The 19,320-nt window shown below is 42.0% G+C and overlaps 1 protein-coding gene and 1 pseudogene across 2 annotated transcripts; one reads left to right on the top strand and one right to left on the bottom strand.

Moving 5' to 3' along the window:
• Positions 1–3,733: 3,733 nt before the first annotated feature.
• LOC311627935 (PHD finger protein 6-like) lies at positions 3,734–4,667 on the top strand (annotated as a pseudogene). Its single transcript has one exon. The product of its transcript is annotated as a PHD finger protein 6-like (transcript).
• A 7,721-nt stretch (positions 4,668–12,388) lies between these two features.
• Positions 12,389–13,513, bottom strand: LOC311627928 (speckle-type POZ protein-like; the record flags this gene model as incomplete). Its single annotated transcript, XM_084894662.1, has 1 exon — positions 12,389–13,513. One exon carries the CDS (start codon positions 13,511–13,513, stop codon positions 12,389–12,391), a length of 1,125 nt encoding a protein of 374 aa, XP_084750788.1.
• Positions 13,514–19,320: the final 5,807 nt, after the last annotated feature.

Genomic DNA, 19,320 nt, shown 5'->3' with positions numbered 1-19,320 from the left:
CGGGAGCGGCCAGACCCAGAACATCAGCAGCCAAGCCCGGAGCATCCAGGTCTGGAGCTTCCAGGCTCGGAGCGGCCGGGCCCGGGGCAGCGGGCCTAGAGCAGCCGGGTTGGGAGCTGCCAGGCACAGAGCATCAGCAACCATGGTTGGAGCAGCCAGATCGGCAGCGGCCAGGCCCGGAGCGGCCAGACCAGGAGCAGCTGGGCCCAGAGCAGCCGGGTCGGGTGCTGCCAGGCCCGGAGCAGCAGCTGCCAGGCTGGGAGCAGCCAGGCCCGGAGCAGCCGGGCCCGGAGCAGCCAGGATGGGTGGGGCCAGGCCCGGAGCAGCAGCAGCCAGGCCTTGGGCAGCCAGACCTGAGGCGGAGGCGGCTAAGCCCAGGGTGGCCAGTCCAGGAACACCCAGGTCCGGAGTGGCCAGACCTGGAGAAGCCGGGCCCAGAGCAGCTGGGTCGGGAGCAGCCAGACCCAGAACATCAGCAGCCAAGCCCAGAGCATCCAGGCTGGGAGCTTCCAGGCTCGGAGTGGCCAGGCCCAGGGCAGCCGGGCCCAGAGCAGCAGCAACCATGGTTGGAGCAGCCAGGTTGGAGCGGCCAGGCCCGGAGCGGCCAGGCCCTGAGCATTTGGGCCCAGAGCAGCTGGGTCGGGTGTGGCCAGGCCCAAAGCAGCAGCTGCCAGGCTGGGAGCGGCCAGGCCCGGAGCGGCCGGGCCCAGAGCAGCCGGGACGGGTGCGGCCAGGCCCGGAGCAGCAGCAGCCAGGCTGGGAGCGGCCAGGCCCGGAGTGGCCGGGCCCGGAAGAGCCGGGCCCAAAACAGCCGGGTCGGGAGCGGCCAGGCCCGGAGCAGCAGCTGCCAGGCTGGAAGCTGCCAGGCTGGGAGCGGCCAGGCCTGGAGCGGCCGGGCCCAGAGCAGCTGGGCCCAGAGCAGCCGAGTCGGGTGCAGCCAGGCCCGGAGCAGCAGCAGCCACGCCCGGGGCAGCCAGGTAGGGAGCGGCTGGTTGTGGAATGGACCAAACCAACAGAGGCCAGGCCCAGAGCAGCCAGGCCGGGAACAGCTCGCTCCTCGCCTGCCCCCGCCCCAAGGCTACCTCGCAGACATGGCTGGAAACTTTTGGGGGAACTTGAGGGTCTGCTGAATCAAATGAGGAAGGCTTAGATCTGGATGTGTTGAGTTAGATCAAGTAGAGTGCTGGGGTGTTGATCTGTGAGTGCCTGGTGTGGGGCCTGGATGAGGTTCGTTGATCTATTTGGAAATGTCTTTTGTGTGAAGTGTATCCTTGGGCATCTGGAGGTATTGATTGGAGAAAATGCTAAGTAACTGATTTACTATCTGAAAAATTTAAAGTTCTGAAAGTTTAGGGTCTCTGGCCAAAAAGAGGTTTTAAAGCTAACACCTTAATTTTAATTGAGAAAGGGAATGACAAGCCCTTCCCACCCAGAACAGGTAATCCAATTCCAACCAGCAGCTATGTTTAAACAATGTGTCCCTTTACACTTGAATGGCTACACCTTTTGATAGCCTAAGGGCAAGTTTACATGTAAACAAGTTTGTTCTCAAATCCCAGGGCAGAAAAAAAAAACAAAAAAAAACAAGGTTTAAAATTATTAGATTTTAAAATTTATTCTTAGAAGTGTAAAAGTTTATTAATTAAAAACAACAACAACAACGACGACAAAAGGAGATTGAAAAACCTGATGAACAATAATAGCGGTTCATTGTAGTAGAGTCGGTGATATGGGAGGGGAGTGGACTGACTATACTGGGGGGGGGGAGGGAGGAAGAGACTGAACATAAACTGTGCACCTATGGATGAGGACAATGGAGGGTGGGGAGCGGGCGGAGGGTGGGGTGGGAACCTGGTAGAGGGGGGAAGAAATGAGGAACCTTTGTAATAATATGAACAATAAAGATTGATATAAAAAAAAAAAATCTATCCCAGGTTTTCACTAGAGTAAAACCTGCATTTGAGGGACCTCAACCTAATTGGCTTTAGATTTAATGGATAAAATTTCCTGTCCCTATATCAGTTAACATCCTGTTAATTTTAAAATGTTTTTAACAAGATTTAATTTTAATAAAATATAAAGGTTATTTTTTATAATTAACTCAATGTTATTTTAAACAAATTTTACATGTTGGAAAAAATGCTGTAGTAATTTAACCACTAATAAATATTACATATCTACAACTATAGTCTACATACTTAAATCCAAGTGGCACCACTCTTAAACAATGTTCCAGGAATGAAGAACACCACATCCCACACATTAATGGGTTCTATTGTCACTGGCCTGAGTTCTACAGCAGTTTCAAAGTGGCTGGCTCATTTTCCACATGCACGTATCCACCCCCATCCTTGAGCATTTGTTTTCCCCTGGTGACTGGTGAATACATGTGTTTGAGAGCTATTCATTAGAAATTTAAAATTACAGTGTCTCTCTCACAACAATATTTTTCTGTCTCTGTCTCTCTCCCTCCATCTTTCCCCTTCCAATCTCTAATAAAAACAGAAGATACTAAAAATCTTCTTTTGAAAAATATCAGAGACAAAGGAGCTGGGATCAAGTAGCCCAAAATCTCAACAGCAATCCTCAAGGCTGGAAAACAATGAAGCCATGTATTTAAATTTCTGAGGGTAGAAAATTTTCAAGCAAAAGTTGATGCACAGCAAAACTATAGAATTATGTGTGGCACAGATAACATCTTCATTCATACATGGTCTTTAGCTTTCATCCACCTTTTTCAAAAAGAAGTATGCTTTCCAAAACAAGCAGAGCATATACAAGAGAGAGGAGGAAACAAATCTGAGAACAGAAGTTGTAATGGAGGGGATAAATGAAAGTAGCCTCAGATTTCTCTGTGAAGGAAAATTTCACAGTTAAGATCTGTGCCCCAGGCAGAGAGAACCAGAGAACCCAGAGGAGCCAGGGAACAGGCCCTGAGGGGATAATGAGCTCTGCCACATCACCTGATGTGTTTGAATAGATGAAGAGTATGAGTACCTGGAGGAAAACAATAAAAGTGTTCTAATCCACAAGTATAGTGCAGCTATAAGCTGAGAAAATGGGATGAGGGTTAAGTGTTTGGAGGCTGAGAGAAGAAGCCACGTGAGAAAACTGAATGCCTATCTTCCCTGGTAAGAGGTAAACGGGTAATATTGATACATAAAACTGATCAGGTGAAAGCACATTAGTCTGCTGAACAGAGTCAAAGTTAGGTCAAGCCTGTAAGTTAAGACAGGGGATCCATGTTTTTCTTTTCTTGGCATGCATTTCAAATTTTATTGTTTTTTTTACAGGACCATTGAATGCTGCTGGTTCTGTGTCCAGAGCTTTGGATTTCGGGACCTGGAAAGTCGAAGCTGTGCAGAAAGCAATTCACATGGACAGGCTGCCCAAGGAAACCAGGGAATGATGACCTAGCTGCAAAAACACGTTCAGGACTGAACCTGTCCTTGGTGGCTGTCAGCCATTGGTCCTTGACTGTCCATGGATCATCGGCAGGAGGCCTGACTGTTGGCTGCAGCTCATGTCCATAATCCAGGGTGAAATAGTGGATCATACAAGCCTAGTGGAAGAATTTCACTTCTGCACACCGCCTCCTGCATGCTTCCTCAAACAGGGGACCCACAGTTTTTTCATTATCAATTGTTTTAATAATTGTGACATTGTACCAAGTATGTACCTGTTACTTTCACAAAAGTAAAAGCTATAAAATTGTCATTATCATGGAGCGACGTAAGGGCACTCTGCGAGCTGATCTCCTCGAATGAAAGGAAACAACCTCCGGCGACAGAGCCCCGCTCTGAGGCGCTGCTGGAGAACCGAGACCGACTTCTTTCTCTTCCCCCTCATTGGTGCTTCTCCCCCGCCGTTCGCCTCTGGGCCCCGCTGCATTTCTTGGGGCTTATAAAGTGCCTTTCTAAAGGCAATTTAAAAATCATGTCAAGCTCAGTTGAACAGAAAAAGGGGCCTACAAGACAGCGCAAATGTGGCTTTTGTAAGTCTGAGACAAGGAATGTGGACAATTACTAATATCTGAAAACCAGAAGGTGGCAGCACACCATAAGTGCATGCTCTTTTCATCTGCTTTGGTATCAGCACACTCTGATAATGAGAGTCTTGATGGATTTTCTATTGAAGATATCCAAAAGGAAATTAAAAGAGGCACAAAACTGATGTGTTCTTTGTGCCATTGTCCTGGAGCAACAATTGGTTGTGATGTGAAAACTTGCCACAGGACATACCACTACCACTATGCATTGCATGATAAAGCTCAAATATGAGAAAAACCTTCACAAGGAATTTACATGGTTTATTGCAGGAAACACAAGAAAACTGCACATAACTCTGAGGCTGATTTAGAGGAAAGTTTTAATGAACATGAACTGGAGCCCTCATCACCTAAAAGTAAAAAGAAAAGTCGCAAAGGAAGGCCACGAAAAACTAATTTTAAAGGGCTGTCGGAAGATACCAGGCCTACATCTTCTCATGGAACTGATGAAATGGAAAGTAGTTCCTATAGAGATAGGTCTCCACACAGAAGCAGCCCTAGTGACACCAGGCATAAATGTGGATTTTGTCATGTAGGGGAGGAAGAAAATGAAGCAAGAGGAAAGCTGCATATATTTAATGCCAAGAAGGCAGCAGCACATTTTAAGTGTATGTTATAAAATTGTCATTATCATGACCAAAGTCAAAAATAAAAATCTAAGACTTAGATTATGCCATTTATTATTATAACAATCATTTTTACTGAGTGGAGTTGTAGTCACAAAGGGAAGTGTGGGGGAAAGGTCAAGAGACTAATCAAGAGACTTGTGTGCATGCATATGAGCCTAGTCAATGGACACAGACAACAAGAGGGTGGGGCATAAGTGGGTGGTGGGGAGTTATGGGGGTTTAAGGACACATATGTAAAAAATAAAAATTAAAAAGAATTATTAAAAAAATAAAATATCAGCCAAAACCGGTTTGGCTCAGTGGATAGAGCGTTGGTGTCTGTGGACTGAAGGGTCGCAGGTTCAATTCATGTCAAGGGCATTTACATTGTTTGCGGGCACATCCCCGGTAAGGGGTGTGCAGGAGGCAGCTGGTCAATGTTCCTCTCTCATTGATGTTTCTAGCTCTGTAAAAAAATCAATAAAATATATATTAAAAAATAAAATAAAATACCAAATCTAATCAATACTAATGGTCACCATAATGTTAAGAGAAATGGTTTCATGTGACAAAGATTTTTAAGTGAAACTCTCTGTAGCCTGAAAATTATTTTGGAAGTAAACAAAGAGAAGTTTCCTTCAAAAGTCGTAAAGATTGTAATTGAAAGTCAATATATTTGGCTTCTTGAACTAAAATAAGTACTTTGTGTTTTTGCCTCTCTAACAAAGTGTATATAAAGGTACAAAGCAAAATTGACAGCCAGTTTGAAATTGGATTGCTATAGAAACAAATATCCTTACATGATATTATTCTACAATCTACACTAATAAAATAGAAACATGGCCTAAACTGGTTTGGCTCAGTGGATAGAGCATCAGCCTGCAGATTGAAAGGTCCCAGGTTTGATTCCTATCAAGGGCATCTGCCTTGGTTCTGGGTACATCCCCAATAGGGGGTGTGCAAGAGGCAGCTGATTGATGATTCTCTCTCATCAATGTTTCTAACTCTCTATACCTCTCTCTTCCTCTCTGTAAAAAAATCAATAAAAAAAAAACATTAAAAAAGAGAGGACCATGCAAATTAACCATTACTCAATTACACCAGCCAATCTGAGTGACTATGCAAATTAACCCCATAAAGGTGGTGATTAATTTGCATATGCAGCCTGGGGGTCATGTGGAGCAGCTGCAGGTGAAAAAATGCTGGGTGCAGCAGAAAGGAGAGCATGGGGCAGAGGTGATGGTGAGAGGGAAACCTTGGGGTGGGGGGTAGAGGCTGCAGGAGGGAAGGGAAAGCATGGGGAGGCAGTGGGAGGGAAAGGCAGGAGGGAAAGACTGGGGTAGTAGAGCCTTTGGGAGGGAAAGTGCAGGTGGGAGGCAGAGGTGGCAGGGAAAGCGCTGAGGGAGATGAGAGGGGTGGCAGTGGAGGGAAGGAAGTTCCCTGGAAGCCCTGTTCTTGCAGGAATCTTCCTGCAATGGGCCTCTAGTGTCATTATAATTTTAGATATTTTACTATAGCAAAATGTATAATTATCCCAAACAAACTTAAAAACCAATTCTTTGAATGTTTGGCAGCAATTTAAAAAAAGGACATGAAAGAATTTAATTCCTTTCAGAAGGAATTAATGCACTGGGAAGGCACTTGAACATTCTATATTGGCCCCTCTTGCCTTTTTTGCCAAGAGGGACCCTGTTCTCACAATCCAATTACCCTCAGCTGTTGCCTGAGCTTTCTGTTCATGCTGAGCTTGAAGCCTCGTGGTGGCTAGTACCAAGGATCTGTCTCTTGCCCAATCGCGTAAGCTGGCACCTCCCTGAAGGAGAAACCTGAGTTCCCTGAGATATGTGATCAGTGCTGGGGCCCCGCCATAAGGCAAAGGGGCAAAGGGATCCGAAGGCAGGTGTTGGGTGTGTAGGCCATGGGGGCATAAGGCTACCAAGGAGACAGAACTGAACCTCACATCACCCTGCTTGGCCCTGGAGGGTGACTGGTTAGCCAGAGATGGTAAGATTCCTCAGGGAAGGAACAACCTAAGACAGACACAGTCCCAAAGGGGCCATCAGAAGAGACCTTAGGGGTCAACACAGGTGGGTCACAGACTCTCATCCTCCTAACTTTGCAGGGGCCTGAACCCTCACCCCTTCAGAGGGAGGTGTCCTGCCCCCATGGCAGCTTTGCTTCCCATGCCCAGCTCAGATTGGGACACAGGTGACAGAGACTTGGCCTAGCTCAGATCTGTACCCAGGTTACAGACAGAAATTTGGCCAACAGAAGTTGCCCTATATCTAAATCCATCCTAGCACCAGGAATGCTCAGGGCCTACTCAAGAATTCAAATAATCTTTTCCACTAATATTTACAGGGTAAACTAAGATTGTCGGTAGAGTATTAAATTTGACAGTAAAATAGTAATCAAGTTATAAGATTAATTTAAACAGGCTAATTGAAATAAGTGAATATTCAAGAAAAATTAATTGTATTAGATAAAAACATGTTCCTATTGGTAGTTCATCTCATGGTAAAAATACTGAACATGCAATGAAACTCAAGCAGCAATATTTTTGTTCAAAACGTTAAAATTTAAAGTTATTAAGACTGTATTATAAAATTTACAAAAGCCTCCATTAATAAAAAAAGTGGAGATAGTATGGTAATATCATGTAAGAAAAAAATATTCTGTAATAAATTACATCTAGAAAATGTTTACTTTAAAAAATTAATTTTCATTTGTAATGCTAACAGTAAGACACCCATGAAAAACACACATGATGTCTAAATAAGACAAAAAAGATTAGTTGGGCAAAATTAAAAAAATATTTCAAATCAATTATATAGAAAAAATTCCTTTATTGACTTTTGGCGAGAATATGTTTGCATATTTTCAGAGAACAACTCCAAGAACAAGTGGATTCCTGCAACAGAAAGGAATTGCCAGGTCTGTTCCAAGTATGAAGACAAGAAAAGAAACAGTCCAGAGATGAAAGACACTGATGATGCCTTGCCATGCTAGCAGTCAGCAGCTGTGCATCTCTGCAGGTTACCTAGGACCAAACCAGAGAGGGTTGGACCTGCCTAGCATCTGCACTGCCACCATGTGCCCACCATCCAGATATCATTGCTGACATGTACACTTAAGGAACTGTTTTACACTGAAATGGGGACTCAGAACTGTTGGACATTGAAATTGGGATTCTAACATTTTTTGTTATTATATGTTTATTTCTAGTCTGTAGAGGCAAGATTTTTTAAAGGAAAGAAATGGGGGAAAATAGATACAGAGGAAAAGAAGCATTGAACAGACTATCAAACTATAGTGAAAAGTCAGTGGAGGTTGGGGTGGAGGGCCGTAAGATATAAACCTAAGGACTTGTATGCATCCATATAAGCATAACCAATGGATACAAGAAACTGGGCCGGGGTGGTGGTGGTGGTGGTGTTGGGGTCTGGTGAGGGCATATATTGGGGGTGAGGAGAGGCCAGAGGGAAATAAATGGGTGGTGGGGGGGAAGGAGAAATGTGTACCACTATATTCAAACAACAAGAAAATAAAAATAAAGACAGTATTATAAAATTTTTAAAAATCAAATATTTGAGGGTCTTAAAACAAGATTGGTTTTGAATGATGATGAGTTGAGAGGAATTAAAGACAATTACTACATTTCGACTTTCATAACTGGGTGAAAGAAAAACTACAAGATGAAATGGGAAATATATTTAAGGGAGTACATGGAAGTTTAAGTGACAAGGCTCAGGACACCAGATGCAGGAACTGTCCTAGGTAGTAGCACCATCTCAACTACCGCTTCTTTAAATTCCTCTCCTCCAGTTCTTCAGTCACTTCTCTTGATTCAGAATGATTTATTTAGTTAAAATATATTATAAATGATCCATGCTTTCCCTAAAGTAATTTTGAGTCTTTAGAAATACATCTCAAATCACTACCAGATCCCAGCTACCTGATCCTGATAGAGATAGATTTCAGGAGAGGAAAACAAAACAATCTGCACCATCCTTCCCCAGTTTCTGCTGCAAAAGCAGGACCTAGAACAGTAGGGCTCTACATAGGGGTTGCCACTTGAACCTTGCCTGGTTCCAACTCTTGGGCCCTTAAATGCCTAATAATCTTGGAACCTGGCTGGGTAGTGTCTGGGAATTCTCTGGATTGCTGCTGTCCAGACAGCAGCCAGGGGAGCTCTGGGTCTCTATCTCTCAGCTTTGCATCCTGAGTGGGCTGTGATAGTAAGCTAAGGTCCGGATCATCTTGGACACATCCTTTTGACAAGAAGGCCGCCCAAATATCAAGATCTCAGTCTCGCTTTCAGGGTCCTCCTGACTGGCAGGAAGCAGGTTCTGCAGCACACACACAATGTGTGGAATATGCTCTCTGCCTCCATGGACAGACTTCACTCTCACTAGCCACCCCTCCAGGTGAAGTGGCTTCAGACTCTTCAGGGACGCAGCGTGGATCCAGGAGGAGCACTTGGGGATGAGTCTGAGCACCTGGAATGGTGTCCCTTCCCCCTGCTCCACTTGCAGGAGCATCTGACCCGCCTGGTGGTGGCCATGCTGCAGAGGCCCTAGCAGAGAGTGGTGGCCTAGATGTAAGCCAGCAGGTCGCAGTTGGGCCGGGCTGCAGCCTGTTTTTCCCCCCTGGATTTGTGTATGTGTGTGTGTTTAATTTTATCAAATTGAAGAATGTATAAAGCCCAGAACCAGAAACAAGCCCCAAAACTCAAAAACACCTCAGATCTGTCCATTCCATTTCTCTGTCTGTGTCTTCATTGCTTAATTCTCCTCCACATCTTTATTTCCCCTTCCTATAAATATTTTACTCTCATAGCATGCTTTATGGGTAGTTGTTTGGATGCATAATTTAAAAATAATTTCACTAGTTAATTCAGCAAAGCATCATATTTAATCAGGAATGTGTAAATGTTCTTTTCACAGAGTGAGATAAAAATTAAAAGGTCATTGGAGGTTTCCCAAATCTCAGAAATCATTGTTAACTGAAAGCGATTTTGTGTCTCCTTTTTAGATCATACTAGGGAAATAATGTCCTTAGAGGTTTCTGGAATCCATAAGATAGGAAACCATAAATGAAATAATGTTTGGGAACAAAGTGAAAGGATAAGGTTCCATGTTACTGACCCAAAATTATACATTCCCTGTCCAGAGGTTTCTAAATATTATGGAGATATGGTGAAGAAATTGTCAAAAGAATGTTCTATTTCATAACACAAATGTAACATACTTATACCACTAGATCCCAGGATTGCATACCCTGTCCCAAGTCTAATCGCCTCTCCCGTAAAGGGAATCATATGCTGGTGATTAATGTGCTCTAATTCTAATGATCATTTCTTTCAATTTATATGAATAAAATCACATAGTATACAATCTTTGGTGTGTACTTTCTTTTGTTTAAAAGTATTTTGGTGATCCACGCCAGAGTGACTTAGTGGTTGAGTGTCAATCTATACGCCAGGAGCTCATAGTTGAATTCCCAGTCATGGCACATACCTAAGGTTCAAGCTGGATCACCAGTCATTGATGCTTCTATCTCTCACCATGTCTCTTTGGAATCAATAAAAATATATTTAAAATTATAGAATTGTAGAAAAGTATTTTGGTGAGATTTATGAACTGCCCGTGTGTTGCATTTGTTTTTATTATTTTGTCTCATGGTATTCCACTCTAAGATTGTACCACAACTTGCTCATTCCATGGGGGAAATGTCTAAGCAGGGCTTCAGTCAATTTTTGTTGGATTGTTTCTATACCTTTTGTTGACTTGTATGACTACTTCATATAAATTGGATATTAACCCATCTCAGAGCAAACATTTGCAAGTATGTTCTCCCATACAATGGGTTCCTTTTTTATTTAGATGGTGATTATTTTGGTGTGCAGAAAGGTTTTTATTTTGACCTAGTTCCACTTGTCTATTTTCTCCTTAGTTTGTGTTGCCCAATAAGTAAGATTTGGAAATAGCACAAGTGGCCATCAGTAGGCAAATGGAAAAAAAACAAAAAAAAACCAAAAGAGTTGTGAGTCATTTATAGAAAGGAATACTACACAGCTGTAAAAGGGATCTCTTAAACTTTAGGACATGAATGGACTTGGAGAATATTATGTACATGAAATCAGCCAACTTCTTGCATTTAATGTTACTCTTTCAGACACCCATGTCATCTGTTATTGTACTTCCTTGTGAAATTTTAGAAATAGACAAAATCCTGAGAACGAATTATATGACATGCAGCATGAGTGATGATTTTCCCAAACTGAGTAAAGCACAAACTGATACTTAGGTTTTGAATGTTATCATATTTAATAATACATTAAATGGGTTTTCATGAAATAAAATGAAACTAAAAACAAAAATGTATAACATAGTTGTGTTAATCAACGGTGTATTAGGAAAACACATTCCTTATATACTGGAGTTCTCTTGCATATAGAATGATTCCTAGTCTATTTCTAGTCAAAAGTGACTAAAGCAAAAGATTGGCCTGAGACATGGAAAGAAAGAGCAAGAAGGGATTCTATATATGAGGGAACTTTGAGCTACATTTATAAATGTCACACTTCCACCTTCATGATCCAGGAGTACCCCAACCCAGCCAATAGTTTGGGGCATATATTGCAGTAAAAGTGGGGAGATGGTGAAGACATTGTGGTGGATGTGGGTTTTAGCATAGCCTGGAAGAAATTCATATTCTTCTCTTTGGAATTTTCACCACATACTCCAAAAGCCCAATCCCAAGGTTCTCCCACTTCTATCTCCCAGGAATGTCTCCAGGATGTAAAAGTCTGAGCACCCTGGTCATGAAAACACTCAGATCCAGGAGAGACACATGTACCCCTTGAGAACCACACCCCATAGAGAGGCTTATTAAACCTCCAGGTAGGAAGACATGACTATTAGCTCCCACTGGCTACAAAGTGAGAGTCACTGCAAAAAGAAAAAGAAATCATGTGGACACATTGCAAATGAAGTCACTTTATTATAACAGCAAGAGCAGTTTTTGTTGTCACATTTAATGAAGAGAAGACCACAACATATGTAGAACAAGCAAATCCCTAGTAACACATTAGAACATTTTTGAAATTTACATGTTCATGGTCCAATATGAGACTCATCTCACCCTGGCCATTGTCTCAGTGTTTAGAGCTCTGGCTCAGACATGAAGGGTCAGGCGTTTGATTCCACTCAAGCATACATATCTGGGTTGCAGTTTCCACCCCTTGTAATGCATCTGTCTGGGCTTTGCATCTTTTTCTCTATCTCTGAGACTCTGTCTATACTCTCCTCCTTTCAATCTCTCTGAAAATTAATGGAAGAAAATACCCTTAGCCCAACCAGTGTTGCTTAGTTGGTGAGTGTCAATTTATGAACCAGGAGGTCAAGCATCCATTGGTGGTCATGGCATATGAATCTGTTGTGGGCTTGATTTCCAGTAGGGCACAAGCAGGAATCAGCTTATCAATGATTCACTCTTATCACTTAGTGCCCTCTCACTCCCTTTCCCATACACTATGAAATCAATAATGATAGGTTTCCAAATATGATCTCTGTAAGGAAAACAATCAAACTAAAAATCTGGAACTGAGATGCAGTCTTCCCCCCACAGTAGACTAAAAACTCCACAAATTTCGCTATCTGGTGCTCAATGGCAGCAACTATGGCTTCTGCTTCTGGAAAGTCAAAGGAGTCTTACAACAGGCAGGATCTCAGGACTGCTTCAGGCGCTTGTGTGGGGGGCCCAGACAGTGGCCCTGTGCTGAAGCCAGAGAGGGGTACAGCTCAGTCACCAAGCTGGGATTGGATGCCACCATCGCTTGCCACCCCTCCGTCTCTATGACATCCTCAGCATGAGAGGTGATGAAATCCACTGCCTGAGTTTTCAATTGATCTGCGCTGTGGAGGTCAGCCAAGGTGAGCATTTCTGCAGCATTCTCCACAGACAGCTGACTGCTGAGGGCATCCTCACACATGACCTTTAAACGCTCCAGGGCATACTTGTCAGCAGCTGCCAGCAAACCATCAGCCATCTTGTCCAGGTTGGGAGCCTTCCCCGTGTAGATGAAGCACATCATTTCCATAAACATTCCAGGCTCCATGTCAATGATTTCCACCCGATTCGTTATGCTCTCCTGCATTGCATGTCCAAACATGGCCCTAAACACTGGAGAACGTGCTGCTAAGATAGCTTTGTGAGCCTGGAATTCCTGGCCAGCCACACAAAAGCAACAGTCTGTGAACCAGGAATTCTCCCAAAGTCCTCCTAGCTCATGGGCCAGTTGGCACTCGGGAACGTTCACCATCTTCCTAGGATTCTGGCTAGAAATGGTGACAGAATCTTGCACCATGCTTACCTCACAGAAGAGGGTCAGCTTGTCATCACGGACAAACCTATAGTCTTCATTCAAGAGAACATCTCTAAGAATGAATTTCTTGTATCCCCAGTCTTTGCCTTGTATAAATCTCTTTGCGTTGGGGCTCTTGAAAATCCTGGTCTCTTCTCCCTTGTCATTCAGGATGGACATTTTGAATTTTGCCCAAAGTTCACTCTTTGGACAGCTGAGCAGTATCAGGTAAAGTGACACGTAATCTTTGCTTTCTTCATTTTTCCCTTTTGGGTATACTCTCAAACACCATTTCAGTTGATCATTGGCTTCTGATGAAAAGGTTGAACTTTGAATGAATTCACCCATTTCCTGGGGGCAAATGCTAAAGTTACTGATTGTCCACATGTGGGAGAACTTCACTACCTGGATCTGTGTGTGGCACCAGGTTGCAGCCACAGGGCCACTGGACATTTCTGCCAGAGATGGACGACTTGGAACTCTTGACATTGCAAGTTTGAAGGGTTGTTTTCAAACACCTACTGGCAATATGGTACTAAAATTTTTAAAAAAGAAATAATTTATTATAGCAAATATCAATGTATTACAGGGGCTCCAATTCCCAATCTTTGAAATATCGATGTCATTACAAATAACTAATACATCTACTTCTCTAGTTAGAGAAGATCCCAGAGAGTTAAATTGAACATATTTGTAATAAGATAAAGTAGGCAGTTTTTGAGATATTTACTAAAAAAATAAAAAGGTATTTATTCTAAATTCCATACTCACCAGAGTGTACTCTGAGTCCTCCCAACTCTGTAAGTTCTGTTGATAGCAGGGTCTGTAGGAATTCTCTTCAGTCACCTGGCAGCTCCGACTTCAGTCAGTCTACCTGGAAGAAGTGAAGTGGGCTCTGTACAGATGGGGCTTTTATATCCCTACATCAGGCCACACCCACTTGCTGAGATTGGCTGAAATTCACAAAAGGAAGTGACCACTTTGAATGGATTATGCAGGTTGTGGTCTGATTAAAGTTACAACATAGAAAACAATGCCTGGGGGCTGACAGACTATCAGAATGTAAATGTGTTTTGCTGTAAGATAGATGAAACTTTTCAATATGCATTTAGTACTGACTATAGTCACTACCTTACAGATGCTGTAGAGAATTCTTATTAACAGATATGACATGCTACCTGCATTTTGTTGAAACCCATTACAAGTTAACAAGTTACTGATGCCACCTCCACATCAATTATGTCCCACATTATCAAATGTTTGGGAATTTAAGTTCTGTTTTTACAAATTTATAAAAAATAATTAACATTGCTGGAAATTTAAAACGTGAAAATCTAAGTAACTCAACTTTTATAAATTATGGAAAAACAAATGGAAAAGTCATCAGAGAACACATATCCTAGAAAGAGTTGAAACTGCTTCCCTCTAACTCAGTGTATAGGAGTGTAAGACAACAAAGAGAAGGGTCATTGACTCACAAGATCCCAAAATTAATTAATTCTCAGAAAATGTCCTCACACATTCTTTAACATGTTGCTACTCACCCAAGTTAAGCATATAGATGAAGTTTCATTTTCCCACAAAAATCAATAAATTCTGAGGGCATTGTACCCTTCTATGGTGCTGTTACCTAGTGCTGTCCCTTATATGACCTTGTCCAATACTCACTTGCACTATTATTTACTAGATTTCTGATTCTGTCACACAGCATTTTAACATTATATAATCCAGGCCCTGAAATCTCATTCCTGTTTCAAAAAGAAATATAGCAGCCGGGACCGGTTTGGCTCAGTGGATAGAGTGTCGGCCTGAAAAGTCCCGGGTTTGATTCTGGGCAAGGGCATGTACCTTGGTTACGGGCACATTCCCAGTGGGGGGTGTGCAAGAGGCAACTGATCCGTGATTCTCTCTCATCGATGTTTCTAACTCTCTATCCCTCTCTCTTCCTCTCTGTGAAAAATCAATAAAAAAATATGTAAAAAAAAAAAAAGAAAAAAAAAGAAAAAGAAAGAAAGATAGCAACTAGTCTGGCTGTTGTGGTTGAATGATTGAGTCTCCACCCATGAACCGGATGGACTTGGTTTGAATTCTGGACAGGGTACATGCCAGAATTTCAGGCTAGATTCGCTTAAAGGGCATGTAGGAGGCAGCCGATCAATCATGATCTGTCCACATTAATGTTACCCTCTCTCTCTGTCTTCCCTTCCTGTCTCTGAAATCAATAAAAAAAATATATTTATCAAACTAAATAAATATAGTAACTAAGACATTATAACCAATTCTTGCTAGGTTCCATAGTAACTTCTCAATTCCCCTCCACCACTCCAAATCTTCAAGGTAATGCAAAACCGCTAAAATCTTCAGATTATAGGTTAGTGTAAAAGATAAATGCAGGCACAGAGAAATAGAAAATTCATATGAGATCAAATAAAGAAGAGCGATCTGCGGTGTTCAAATGAAGGAGAAAACAAAAAGCAGATGACTGCACCTGAGAATCCTTCACCCTCATCTTCCCCCCAAAAATCCCGGGAAAACAATGACTAAAGAGGATTTAAGAGGCTGGAATTTCTGCTTTGGCTAACTTGAGCCAGCAGCAATAAGCAGGAAAAAGCTATTCTCTGCCATGGGAAAGTTCTAACACATTGGACTGACCCTTCTGATGTTGCTCAGACACTTATCATTGGCCCCAGAATCAAGAGGTCATAGGTTCATTCCCTGCCAGGACACATGCCTGGGTTGTGGGCTCCAATCATAGTGGGCAGTGTGCAAAAGGCAGAAAACCAATAATTCCCTCTCATATTTCCATCTCCTCTGCATTCTTCTCTGAAATCAATAAAAATATATTTAGAAAAGAACATAACATCTGCTGTTACCACATACTGCATTCTCAGCACTATTATTGATTACTATTCAATGTGATTAGACAGATGAAAGAAGAAATCTTCTAAGAGAAAAGTGGAAAGAAAACTATTTTAATTAATAATGTTAGCCCAATATGATTGCATGATTATAAATTTTCCTGAAATCTATAATTCATGCAGTTAGGAAGAAATGAGATCAGTGAATTAACTCTAAACAATAAAAAAAAATAGGAAAGGAAATTTAAAGTCCATTTTATAGGATCAGAAATTGAAATTCATGAAAATAAATCTAAGAAATGTCATGTAATTCTGTGTGTATAAAGTATTAAACACTATTGAAAGAAGCAAAAGAAAGAACTATGAGTCCTGCAAATGGGAATATCCCATATTCATCCATTGAAACACATAATATGGTAACTATGGACAAAGTCACCAAACAGACCAATACCATTAATAAGTTTCAATAACTTAAAAAATGTGTGTGCATATGCATGTGTATATAATTTAGAAGTTGGATTTTAAATGTATGTGTGTGGCAAGGACTATTCCAAGATGTTTTAGTCAATAAAGGAGAGACAGTCCACACTAAAAATGAATTATCATTATCGGCATTATCAACTCAATTACTTTCATATCTACATAGCTTACATATAACTGCTTCCATATTGTGGGGCTGAATATTTGTGTAAAGAAAATATAAACTGTCGTAGGAACAGTGTATAAAGCTCACTCACACACTGTGAAACTGAATGACATCAGTGAGTTTTTATTTTTAATTTAATATCATTCAGTATTGTGAATTATGTGGCACTGGTTTGGTTTGTCATATGAAATAATTTGCTTTAGAATATTAATAAAACATATTAATTAAAACATACAAAATATCATGGACTAAATCAGTAAATACAGAATGTACTAGTATTCCTATCTTGGGTTAATAATATGTGGCATATTTTGTGAAGTGATACTCCAGATTTTAGAACATTTAAGTTATTTCCTATTTATTTATTCAGCTACAAAAAATGCTACAGAATGCATCCTTTCTGAATACCCGTGTTTGTGAAAAATTATATTGTTAAAATTGCAGCAGACCATGCAGTTGGGTTAGATAATATGTGGATACAAGGTTTTGAAGTTACCGCTGGGCTATTCTGACACAGACTGAGATGGCCCTGCCCTGGCTGGCTGACTGGGGCCTCTGCAGCTTTCCTAAACCACCCACTGAGTGAGAAGTGTGGTGAGGTGGACACAGCTCAGTCCCAAGGAACGGGAGAGAGAGTTTACAGGGCTCCTGTAGCTCCCCAGGATCAGCAGCCAGAGCAACTCCATCTATAAGGCACCTATCATTCTTAAGGAAACTGTCCTTATAAAATAAGGACCATTGGGGTTGTAGCCAGAAGAGCTCAGCATGCAGGACAGCATTGCTGCAGTTAGTGATGGTGGAGGGAATAGATCCACAGCAGCATGGGAAAGGCAGGCACCAGGAGGAGAAAAAGGAGCAAAACTCTTGGTGGTGGTGGTGATGGTTGGCTTCAGAGGAGGACACACACCAGCTCTACCAGCAGCTCCACAGAGAAATGAAGCTCAGGTTCCTTTGCTGGGTTCTGCAGTGGGAGGGGCCAGCATCAAACAACTGGGCACCTCCCACTCCTGTCTCTGGGTGGCATGGGGCTATGGCTCCTGGCTGCAAAACCACCACAGGAAATTCTCCAGGGGTCAACCCGGGTTTGTGTCTCTTTCTTCTCAGCACTGTCACCTGCTGCTGGGTGGTAGCTAAGGGTTTTATTGTCCTAGCCAGAGTTGGACCAGATTACTGAAAAAGGCCTCAAGTTACTGAGAGGTTGTTTGTGGATGTGGACATCTATGATGGCTGTGTTGGTGTTTACAAATAGTAAAAAAATCAATTTTCGGTTAAAAACCAATACTGAATGAAACCGGTTTGGCTCATTCAGTAATGCTCAGTAGCTAGAGCATTGGCCTGAGAACTGAAAGGTCTCAGGTTCAATTCCCGTCAAGGTCATGTACCTTGGTTATAGTCACATCTGCAGTAGGGGGTGTGCAGGAGGCAGCTGATCAACGATTCTCTCTCATCAATGTTTATAACTCTCTATCCCTCTCTCTTCCTCTCTGTAAAAAGTCAATAAAATATATTAAAATAAACAAACAAACAAAACAAAAAAAAAACTGATAGTGATCAGCACACTCAATTTTTAAAAAAATATATTTTATTGATTTTTTACAGAGAGGAAGGGAGAGAGATAGAGAGCTAGAAACCTCAATGAGAGAGAAATATCGACCAGCTGCCTCTTGCACACCCCCCACTGGGGATGTGCCCGCAACCAACGTACATGCCCCTGACCAGAATGGAACCTGGGACCTTTCAGTCTGCAGACCGACGCTCTACCACTGAGCCAAACCGGTTTCGGCCAATTATTTTTATTATTTTGTTTTTGTACAATAAAATTACCATTTTTAGAAATCTAATAAGACAAAGTACTTTTTATAGATTAATGACTTTGGCCTAAACACTTGACCAAAACATGAGTTAAACACCACCAGTGACAAGAAAGTTGAATACTTTTAATGTATACTGTTTATTTGTGTGTGTTTTTATAGAAGTACAGTTTGTGCATTATAAATTAAGCATAATAAAATCTTTAAGAAAAAAAGTTTCTAGTAATAATTGAACCCTATAAAAACCACCAAAATTAAAATATGGTAAAAGCTTTTTATTTATAATCACCCATGTATTCTTTCACCTACTAGTATTTCAGACATTAAGGAAGAGCCACAGAATATCCTATCTAATAAAAGAGTAATATGCAAATTGACCATACCTCCACTACACCCACAAGCCTCACCCACCCGCCAATCAAGGGAGAGTATGCAAATTTACACAATTAAGATAGCTGCGGCCACAGAGCCAGCAGAAGGTTTGGATTTCCCAGGCAAAGGAGAAAGCTAAGCTTCCTAAACACCCTGGCCATCCCAGGCCTCTCTCAAGGCTACAAAGTTTCAATTATAGAAGATAAATAAATCCCAACAAAAATGGCTGTGGCCATGGAGCAAACAGGAGCTTGGGATTCCCGAGAAATGGAGGAAGCCTAGCTTTCTGCCCACGCTGGCCAGCCTTAGCTCAAGGTTGTAATGTTTCAATTAAATTTATGTCAATTCATGAGAAATAAACCCCAGATAGCAGGGCTTCTGGTTGGTTTGCTGAAGATCTGGCTGGCCTGCAAACCACCACAGGCCCCTTGCCCAGGCTGCCCCATGCCCCAAGGGAACCCCCATCCTGGTCTGGGACATCCTTGAGGGAAAACCAACCTACCCCCACCCATGCACTAGGCCTCTATCCTACCTAATAAAAGAGTAATATGGAAATTGACCATGACTCCAACACACAAGCTAGATTTTCCCATGTGATCACAAAATGGT

The sequence above is a fragment of the Pipistrellus hanaki genome (assembly GCF_964339955.1).
Source record: "Pipistrellus hanaki genome assembly, chromosome: 9".
In the NCBI taxonomy this organism is placed as follows: domain Eukaryota; kingdom Metazoa; phylum Chordata; class Mammalia; order Chiroptera; family Vespertilionidae; genus Pipistrellus; species Pipistrellus hanaki.
This window is presented reverse-complemented; position numbering and strand designations above follow the sequence as displayed.